Source organism: Ascaphus truei, chromosome 4 (assembly GCF_040206685.1).
Source record: "Ascaphus truei isolate aAscTru1 chromosome 4, aAscTru1.hap1, whole genome shotgun sequence".
In the NCBI taxonomy this organism is placed as follows: Eukaryota; Metazoa; Chordata; class Amphibia; order Anura; family Ascaphidae; genus Ascaphus; species Ascaphus truei.
In genome coordinates this window covers 387,024,757-387,035,958 of record NC_134486.1, presented here as the reverse complement: position 1 = coordinate 387,035,958, position 11,202 = coordinate 387,024,757, and the positions used below count along the sequence as shown (strand labels likewise).

Sequence of the window (11,202 nt, the reverse complement as noted above, 5' to 3'; positions counted from 1 at the left end):
ATGGGATGTTAGAGTTACGGAGTTTCTTGGGCATTTTATCATTTGTTATTCAGTGTCTTTCATTTAATAGGCTTTTAATGTTTCAAAAATGTGGTAAACATCATTAAATATAAGAGCAGCATGTTTGTTGGTCCATTAAAGATTATCATAACCAGCAATGCAAGTGTCCACACATTATTTCGGGTTTTCATTTTTTGGTTTGGTTTGCCTGCAAAATTGGCAGGTGTGAAGTGAAGTGATCTGTGTCAAATAGAAGATGACACGATTTCTTACATGTTGTGCACTTGCAATGTGAGGATAATAATGTTGAACATATTTTAACAGGCATTTTCTGGAGTTTAACTGTAATGGTGGTTAAGTAACTTCTCAGCTGCGTCATGAGGTGAGAAGATAGTCATTGACAGGGCTTGTTTTGTGACGGTACAGTGCGCAACCGGGTACCGGCACCTATTTTCCTCCCCAAAAAAGCACTGGTAATCTATTTTTCCTTTCTTTTTTTCCTATATCCATACTTACTTACTGATCAAAAGGAAGGCAAACAAAAAACCCCAGTGTCATATCATCCAATGATATCTCATAAGGGGAAAAATAAATTACTTCCTGACTCCAAATATTGGCAATCAGATTACTCCCTGGATCAACATCCTTCCCATGTATACTTATTTGGTATATCCCTGTATACCTTTCCTTTCTAAAAAGATGTCCAACCTTTTTTGAACAAATCTATTGTATCTGCCAACAGGGTAATGAATTCAGGGGTAAGGAATTCCACATTGTAACTGCCCTTACTGTAAAGAACCCATTCCTTTGATGCTCGTGAAATCTACTTTCCTCCAACCTAAACGGATACCCCGAGTCCTTTGTACTGCCCTTGGGATGAATAGTTCTTTTGAAAGCTCCCTGTACTGTCCCCGAATATATTTGTATATATTTATCAATGATCATATCCCCTCTTAGACGCCTCTTTTCTAACATGCTCAATAGAAAGTCTGGGGACAAGGGCACGAGGCAATTCATGGTTGGGGAGCGGGAGGTATATAGAAATGGGAGCTGGGGGTAGGTGCAGGGAGAGGGTCCTCGGGGGTAGACAAAAGGGAATGATGTAGGCATACAGTAGCAGGTTGCATGCTGAAAAGGAATATAGTATTAAAATGGCGCCGACGTGAAAAGGATATATTCACCAACAAGGAGAAACCGATATGGATTCCAGACAGTAGAGTTGTGCTTAAAGAAAATACAAAAAAACACAAAACATAGTGTAATACTGCAGATACAGAACAACATACAATGTAACACAAATATTCAAGAAATATATATCAGCTGAGATCAAGGGTGATGGGATAGGAAAACATTTAATAAAATGGATTTAAAACACTGGACATAAAAACATATACAAATAATATAAACACAATAAGAATAAAACTATTGATTGGACAATAAGTATGGGACAAAAAATCAGCTACACCAGGTGGAATGCCCACTCACCGGACGAAGAATATAAACAGGCGGTGGATAAATCTGAGAGTATCCCCTCTCTTTCAGGTCACACAGCTACTGCACCGAGATCTGCAACGGGAAGGCTGCTGCACACATCAGCCTTCCCGTTGCAGATCTCGGTGCAGTAGCTGTGTGACCTGAAAGAGAGGGGATACTCTCAGATTTATCCACCGCCTGTTTATATTCTTCGTCCGGTGAGTGGGCATTCCACCTGGTGTAGCTGATTTTTTGTCCCATACTTATTGTCCAATCAATAGTTTTATTCTTATTGTGTTTATATTATTTGTATATGTTTTTATGTCCAGTGTTTTAAATCCATTTTATTAAATGTTTTCCTATCCCATCACCCTTGATCTCAGCTGATATATATTTCTTGAATATTTGTGTTACATTGTATGTTGTTCTGTATCTGCAGTATTACACTATGTTTTGTGTTTTTTTGTATTTTCTTTAAGCACAACTCTACTGTCTGGAATCCATATCGGTTTCTCCTTGTTGGTGAATATATCCTTTTCACGTCGGCGCCATTTTAATACTATATTCCTTTTCTGTTTTTTGATCTGACCAGGGGGTCAGTTTTAGTATTTAGGCAGCCCCCTATGTGAGGTTAATCCTCCTATTAGGGTATATTACTATATATAGTTAGCGCTACCTTCTCTGTTTTTGCAGGTTGCATGCTGAACCAAGAAATCATAAGGCAACACAGCCAGATAAAACCTAAATACAAACCAGGCTTGGGGAGCGCAGCATAACTGATTAATACCCTCTTCGGGAGTCAAAGTGCAGAAGATGCACGAAATGCATCAGAGTTCCTTCTCAAGATGATTTTTTCTTTTTACTGATGTCTTTGCTGCTCATTAAATTTTTCTACTGAAATCGCCATCCAGCTTCCGTTTTACTTCCTGCTTCCGGAACACACGAGGCACCGCCATTTTTCCCCAAATCCAGGGTGATTTTCTTAAGTCCGAAAGTGTATAAAGTTAAAACCCATATCTCCGGTTCTGTGAGTACCAGAGGGCTGGGATTTTGGTAGCATGTAGTCACTGCTCCGGCATGACTGCATGGCAATTTCCAGCCCTCTCCGATCAACCAGACGGAGTATGGGTAAAGGTGAAAAATGAGATTTTCCCATTGACTTCAATGGCGAAGTTGCTCCATTGAAAGCCTATAGCGGCGGAGCCCATTGATTTCAAAGGAAGAGTGAAATGCAGTAATTTCTTTTAGCATAGCGGAGAATCCTGCATTACAGTTAATAGGGTATTTTACCTTTACCTTGTTTTTGGTATCTCCGGTTTTGGAGGTCGTGGAGGGCTGATATTTGGCCACTATGGCAAGGGTCCTCCGGCATGAGGACCTGGCAAATTTCAGCCCGCTCAGACCCACAGAAATGATTATTTTAATATAAATATGATTGTGAAAATGTACTATGTTTTGGGTCTAGGGTAAAAGCCCGGGAAAGCTAGAGCCCATATGGTATGTTAATGCTCAGGAGGCGACAAGAGGTCTACAATAAGCCTCCTGATCAAAGGCTTCCCCACCCTGCTTGTGTATGCTAGAACAAAGGAAATCAGGACATGGGTACTTATGATAAGTGTTGTGTTTCACACCTTGAGACAAAGGTTTTCCTGTCCCAAGCAGACTAGGCGACGCCAGTCTTGTGGGAGGGGGGCTAGGGAAATGAGCCCCTGATTAGAATAATGCCCACCCTGTGGGCAGGTACTACCTTGCTTCTCACGTGAGGTGGCAAAGGGTGATTGGGTGCAGTTAATTGTTAACCAATACCTGGCACCCAATGTTACGGTATAAGGCTGGAATCCCATATAAACCAGTGTAAACCCTATACCCATTGTCTTCGTTGTGACTTCGTTTTGTATCCTGTATCATGAATGAATTGCCAATCCAGATCCTGATAGCTTCATTGCCCCAAACCCTGAGTAAATGTCTATATTCTGTATGTTATTTGTGCAATCTTGTGTGTTCACCTTCTTTAAGGAATAAACTATATTTATTATATCTAAGTCGTGTTCAATTCAACCCAGAGATATTTGGTGTATTATTATAACCCTGTACTAGCTACCGTGACACTGGCTTTCCAAATATGGCCACATCTAAATACAGAACTACCAAGCGTTAAATAGCAGTGAAACATATGAAACACAATCCTCCCGCATGGGAACATTATAGTTGAATCTGTACATATGAAAAATGTCATTTGTTTATTATTACAAACCTCTTTTGCCAAATAATTTTCTCCGTTTTGGAAACCCAGATCCTGAAGAACTCGCAGATGTTGTCTGTGAAAAGGCAAATATTTCCAGTTACAAGCTTCTCTAACAAAACATTTCCATATCTATTTATACAGTATATAGATAAAATATACTGTAAAAATGTAGCAAAGCTTCGCACCACCAAAGGATTAACACTGCGGGGGTCCCATTGAGACGCATGGACCCCCCGCAGCTCCGCCTCGGGCAGACACCGTCCCCGGCGCCGCAGACTGTCGCCTGTTGCGGCTCCGAGGTCAGTAAGTTTTACTGCAGCTGTGTGTAGATTTGATTATGTATCCGAGTGACAGCAGTTATATAGCACGAGGAAAGCTAATCAGTGTGCAATGTTTATATTTTGTTAGTTTGAGACAAAGATATGTTATCAGAGATTTAAACCTGCTCATATAAATGGTGTTTTTTTAATGTCATGCATAAATACTGTCCGGGTCTCAGAAATTGATGCGTACAGTAACATTACATTATTGTATGTACCTCAAATAGGCTTGTTTTATTGCTCCATACAAGCTCTTCATATGAAATCCTGACACAAATGATAATGAATGAATGTTAACCTCATCAAAGCCCTGTAGATATATGTTGATTGTCACAGGGAACCGTACTCTGGTGGTTCTTACTGATATATAATGAAATATAATGTATGGTGCACTCCTAAGAGGGACCACGGGTGGTAGGAACCATGACTGCTCACTGGACCATGTAGCGGGGGTGAGCATAATCAGGTTCACTGGTTGGCGCTACTTGCTGACCAAGTCCAGGAGGTGGCTGATTATGTTTAATAAAAGGCTGTGGTCATTTGTACCCAACCAAGCTGCCTGTATTTATTTGGGTGGGTTATTAAATGGAATGGGCCGAGTCGAGGGTACAAGGATCCGAACTCCTGTGTCATTCACAGAATCGCAGGAGTGTTGAAACGTAAGAAGACGACTTTGACAGGAGATTGCTCTCGAGTCTTGTGGTTGCTGCAAAACTCATCATACTGTATGACTCTAATGCCAGAAAACCTATGTCCTTGATTCCATTGTTCCCTTCTGCCCTGAAGAGGTAACCTTGTTAATAGTGTTTAGCAACGTTCTTTATATTCTCTCTTATGCTGTTCATGACTTGCCCACTCTATAGTTACAGTAGGTGGCTCTGATTACTTAGCTAATTCATTTGCATGAGAGTGAGCATGGTGGTACTACATCATTTCTCCATTTTGTTCCAAGTAAAATTAGTTATCAATAAAAGATTATTGTTATCATAACTCTGTGCCCAGGACATACATGGAAACGAGAGGTAACTCTCAATGTATTACTTCCTGGTAAAACATTTTCATAAATAAATAAAACTACTTCGTCTTGAAGAATTAGGAGGCTATGGATCAAAGTCTCCTGTGTGCAAAACAAGGGCAAAAAATTGCAGCAGATTTATCAAAGTAAAAAAATCGGATAGAGGGCAATTTTCTTTTTATTACTGCTATCGTTTTGCCCTGATTTCGCTGGAGTGAGACTCATACCTAACTCCTTTATTGTTTGTGCTGTAAATCTTCACCTTGAACCAAAAGTTAGTAATTGGTTTGGAAATATATATGCAACAATAAATGAATTCTGGAATTGTAGATGTATTGTCACCTATTGACTCAAATGTATTATATTTGTTCATTTGGCTTTAATATACAGCGTCACTATGGCGGTGGATTTTCTATAAACGTCTAAAAGCTCTAACCACAACAATTTTGAAATTGTTACAGAATGACTTCCTTCGAAAAGTATTTTTCTGTAGAATTTTGACCTAAAATTAATGTTTTATAAACTATGAAACAAATGTTAAAGCAACAGTCCCAGAAACCTGTGCCAGCTCTTTATTTATTTATTTGATAGGATATGTGTTTTTCTAGGGATAAAAATCATGATTTCCGTAAACTGAGGTTACCATGATAACCCGTAGACTGCACTGGGCTCTAGGGAGAGTATCATTTAAACCTCCTTAATATCTCAGGTGCTGTATGTACAATCAGATGTTAGAAACAAAAATAGCATTGGGAAAGGCAAGAAGAGATCTCTTAAAGTAATTAAAAATAATAAAATAAAATGACAAATCAGTGCAGACTCTTGCATTAAGAAAAGAAGGCGATATATTGCGGAGTGCTTTTACTTTAAAGTAGGGTTAAATTAAGTCTACTTATAGGCATGAAAATAAAATACTGTATATATGGATTTTGTCCAGTATAATATATTTTCGTAAAGTGGAATAAAAAGTTGGTGGTACTCTGGAGTTGTCAATTAAAAAGTAGTGGTACACCGAAGTACCATTGCACTTCGACCAGTGGTGGATAACATATACATGTGCTGAAAAATGGGATAGCGGGACTATTTGCTCTTTGATATGTCATCCCCTATACATCCAGTGCAACCCTTTCAGTGTCTGGGGGGTGTCGCAGAGGACCACAGCCCCTACGACACATTGTGATCCATGTGTCCACTCCTGAAGAGGAAAAGTCCTCATCTTCGACCAGATCCCGGTCAGTGTGAATGCAACCTCCTCTAGAGAACCAGCACCTATGGCTTGGCGACTTTGTCTTGGGACACGCAAGGGGCTAACTTATTCGCTGCAAGAGAGGCCTCCAATTTTTAACGTACGGCAGCACTGTGCAATGCATTATGAGCCCTCTGGCAGCAAAAGGTTAGTGTTCTGATGTTCATCAATCTTTCATGAAGTGTATTTGTACATATGGTAATTGCAGACACAGTTATAGAAGAAAGCAATGTGTCTAATATTGTACATCAAACATATAGCCAGTTACCTTGGATCTTTGTGTAGACCATTGGGACCACGAAAACTTTGTTCCCAATGCATTTCTAACCTGAAAAGGGAGAAATAAGTAAACAGGAATATACTGGATATTTCTATTTCTTCAACTAAAGCAAGGCCACCTACAGGTCCGGTATTCAGAATATCCCTGCTTCAGCACATGTGGCTCAAACAGTGGCACAGTCAATGCTTGAGCCACCTGTGCAGAAGCAGGGATATCCTGAAAACCTGACCGGTTGGCGGCTCTTGAGGAGTGGAGTTGCCCACCCCTGTTCTAGAGCAATAAGAACTTTGGATCATTTTGGCATTCCTTGTTCCCCTCCAGTAGAGATGTGCAAAACTGTCCAAAGCCCTTTTGAAATTCCCTGCGAAATGTTTTGCAAATCCTCAAAGGGCTAATAATGTTGCCAAATTAGTAAGCGTTCAGTGAAATATCGCCATTGACAATGAGCAAAATACTGTGTGTGCGCCCTCGGTGTAGTCACAGCATTAAGCGAATGTAGCGATTTTAGAGAATTTTGCAGCTTAGCATATTAAGTGGAATTGCAATGCATGTTGACGTAATGCTTGGTGAAATTGGTGAATCGCTTGGGAACACTGACTCAGCCTGGACTTTTTTATACAGTGAATCCATCTTGTTGATGCAAACATACAGTATTGTCTTATTCACAATACGTATGTCAATAAAGATTATTGCTACCTCTTTTTATGACAAATATACCATGCAGTCTTTTCACTGGAATAATGCTCTATCCAATAAGCAATGTATACGCAGAAACAGTGAGTGCTAAGAGATTACTTAAAGAAGTTACTATGGTGTCATTAATGCCTGAAAGCCTACGGCCTTGATCATACCAAAAGCTGCAGACCGCGTGCGCTCCCTCAGGGCAATGCGCCCACCCGAAACATGCACTGCAGGCAGGAGGCATCGGGAGGCATGGCCATGAGGTCACCCGAGCGGGTCGCCCTCATTGGCTGAACCGCTCAGTGACGTGACCGTGATGCGGCCGTTGCCCGGCAAGATCAAATTCTGAGGTCTTCTCTAAATTTGCACGCTTGGCCGCCTCGGTCGCACGCGTGGTCACGCTCACTCATTGAAATACTGCAATTTGTTTTGGCGGCGCACGGTCCGACGCTTTCGGCATAATTACGACCTAACTTTTAAACAGTAGCAGGGAACTAACTCAGAATAGCCAGGCAAGTACTGTATATGATTAGCGTGATAAACCTTACGTAAAAATTATTCATAAAATATATATTTTATATTTACATCACAATCAAACAATCTCATACACACTCAGTAATTTTCTATCAATTATAACTATTATACTAACCTAAACATATTGCATTGTTAAGTATGACCACATGCTAACCTAATACTGCTAGTAGAATACGCTGGTTCCTTTGATCCAAGGATAACTCTTCAGAAGAGCAATCCACAATTTTAGATTATTTTCTTTCACAGACAAAGAACAATCTGTCCCTGGATGAATTTTTGACAATACATTTGTGGAGAGAAAGAGACACACTTCCCACACTAACTATATAGAGATCATACTAAGCCTAAGGCAGCAACCTAATGATAATGGTGTCAGACCCAACGGATTCCCACCGCTATTGTAGTGAAATGGTTAACTCCACTCGCAACCTTCCCAGTAGGCCTAACCACCCACCCTGGGGCAACTACCCCCTTCTCCCACCCCGTTTACCCCCAAGAAACTAGGTACTCTGGTTTAACAACTTCACTGCCTTAGCAGCTAGCTGCTAAGGTAATGAAGCGGTTTGTATTTTATTTTAATAACAGAGTATTGTAGCAGGGGATCTTCAGAGCAGACCATATTCATTATTTCAGGTCCAGGGACCCCAGCTTCCCGAGTTACGGGCCCCGGTATGGGGTGCCGGTATCCCCTGCTTTGTTTAAATCTCCCGCGTCACATGACTGGGACATTTAAACGTGCAGGAGATACCGACACCCCAAACTGGGCACTGTAACTCGGGAAGAAGGGGGTCCCCTGACCTAAAATTAATGTGGTTCTGCTCTGGAGACCCCCTTCTACAGCTCTCTGCTAATAAAATGTAAATAAAAACTGTGCGATCGGCTGTAAGAGCTGTGCAGGGAGATGCAGCTCTCTCTATGCAGCTTTTACAGACTGCGGTAAGATCCAGGGGTAGGACTTAGAAAAAGTTAGAGATAAGGACACTGCTATCCCGAGCGGTATTGGGATTTTCCTACCTCACGGTTTGTGACTTGCGGTAATGATTTCTGATTTTTTTCTGCATACTGTGATAACACAACTGTCAAACCGTTCGGTGGGGTCATGCGAAAACATTCGATATGGCAGTGATTTTATCGAAGCTACTATAATAGGTCCTTAAGTCTGATTACTACCAACAGCTCAAAACAAGACTATATACCTGTAGTAACGAATCAGATCGGACAGCAATATTTTTGGCTTACTTTTTAGAGACCACACAGCTGAAGAAGGAAAGAGGGCTAGATTATACTGTACATGAATGAGGTAGCGCGTTTTAGACTGTGAAATAGAGGCAATCATGTTTGATTTTGAGGGAATGAGGAAAGTGTTGAGAAAGTGAATAATGTGGTGAGACTAGTGGAAATAGATGGGTATTTACACAAGGAAAACGGATGGATAAGCAGGACACTGTTAGGATACAATGCTAAAAAGTGATGGAGGGTTAAAAAGAGGTGGCACATTGGATCAAGGCGAGAAGTACAGTAAAGGAGGACATCCATTCATGACAACTCTTTGGAAGTTCTGTTGAGTAGGGAAGTGTGTAATTATAACATATATAGAGATATTCCCTAAGAAACTATGAACAAACATTTTCTAATAAGAAAATCCAGTTGGTAATGTTTAGCCGAGTATAACGTTCCCAGTGTAAAGCAAAAAAATAAAGACGCGGGGCAAAGATAAAGATAAAGCTAAATAAGGTCCTCTTACCTTTTCGTCAAACAGCACAGCAAAAATCAAAATGAATAATCCCTAGAGGGAAAACCCGATACATGTGTGAATGTACAATTTTAAGAGATAATTTTCACAAATCGTTGCCGTATCCTACTAAACAGATAATGCTCACTATATCTTACTTTGCTTAATACAGTATGTCAACATTACTTTCTAATTATATGCTCTTTAGGAGTCATTTACAAATGGTATAGTTAAAAAAAAAGTCTGCTATTTTCTTTCTGGCTAATTGCCCTTGTTATAGGATAACTTGATTTACGGCTGCCCTACTGCAAATACTGTATAAAAGAAAGCCAAGGACCAAACAGGGTCTGCGGTTTTACCAAAGGGAAATGGTTAGATTAAATTGGATAATTGGTTTTTAGCTACAGTCAAATTCAATTAGCTGCAATAGTAAAGATAGGGGCACAATTGCATGGAAACTCCCATTCAAGTCAATGGAATTTATCATCCGATAGTGCCATGATAGACAGCATCGCAGTTTAATAAATAACCTCCGATGTTTCTACCATTCATTGGGAATGAAGCAAGATGAGCATTTTGCTCTACTTTGTAGACCAGCTCATATCTGGTGGTAGAAAACTAGTCTACACTCCCATGTTAACAACCTTGTGCCTTCCCTTACCGGCCAGCAATAATTCATCTTGGTACGGATATTTTTTTTAAATACCTGCTCTGCTATCAAAACTGTGTCAAAATAGCAAGGTTAATAAGCTTATTAGATCGTCAATTCTACAAAATGCAAACATTTATGGGTTTGAAAATTCAACCTTTGCATGTTCATCGTTCGAGTGGAATTAGTTTGGGGTGGAACGTCGGAGCTCAAGTAAAATTCTAGCAAAACGCCCCAAAAAGCTCATCCATGGACTGTATGAATGTATGTGAATATATATATATATATATATATATATATATATATATATATATATATATGATCAAACTTTTTAAATGAAATAACCTAAAGGAGTTCAGAAAAACTAATCCCAAAATGTTTTTAAAACTAATATTTTTCGAAACAAAGCACCACTAAATGTGTCCACCCTCAAACTACATGTTCGAATATAGATATACGTCTAGTATCTTAATATGTGAGTGAAAAGTTATTCATGTTAATTTTCAACAAATGTGGAAATTGCGGCGGGTCTATTTATGAATGTTATTGATATTAAGTTGCAGGCATTGTGTAGCATGGCAAATTGAATTAAGAAATAATAAACATAATTTAAAAAAAATATCCAAAACATAACATTTTATTCTAACTGAAACACCCGAGAAAGTGCCCACCCTTAATGATAATATATTGTACCCTAACAGCACTCCCATATAAAGTATTACAATTGACATTTTCATGGGCATGGGGGGGTTTACCAAAAGGTGGGTTCTAGTTTTATAGTTTCAGTGCTGTGTTCAGCTCTTGCAGAAGTTCTGGGACTGGGAGATTTGAATACCTAATTTATTCTTATTGTTTAACATGTGTAACACACACACACACACACACACACACACACACACACACACACACACACACACACACACACACACACACACACACACACACACACACACACACACACACACACACACACACACACACACACACACACCACACCACACCACACCGAGCAGGGTGTATTTGATAT

At 39.8% G+C, this 11,202-nt stretch overlaps 1 protein-coding gene across 2 annotated transcripts in view; it reads right to left on the bottom strand.

Annotated features, from left to right (window-relative positions):
* The window catches only part of LOC142493851 (adhesion G protein-coupled receptor F5-like), an 89,349-nt gene that overhangs the window by 1,434 nt on the left and 76,713 nt on the right, over positions 1-11,202 (bottom strand). For both annotated transcript variants that reach the window (XM_075598502.1, XM_075598503.1), the window contains 3 exons: positions 9,539-9,580; positions 6,568-6,627; positions 3,728-3,791 (listed from right to left, as the gene is read on the bottom strand). In XM_075598502.1, coding sequence (XP_075454617.1) covers positions 3,728-3,791; positions 6,568-6,627; positions 9,539-9,580 — 166 coding nt within the window. The remainder of the gene's footprint in view (positions 1-3,727; positions 3,792-6,567; positions 6,628-9,538; positions 9,581-11,202) is intronic.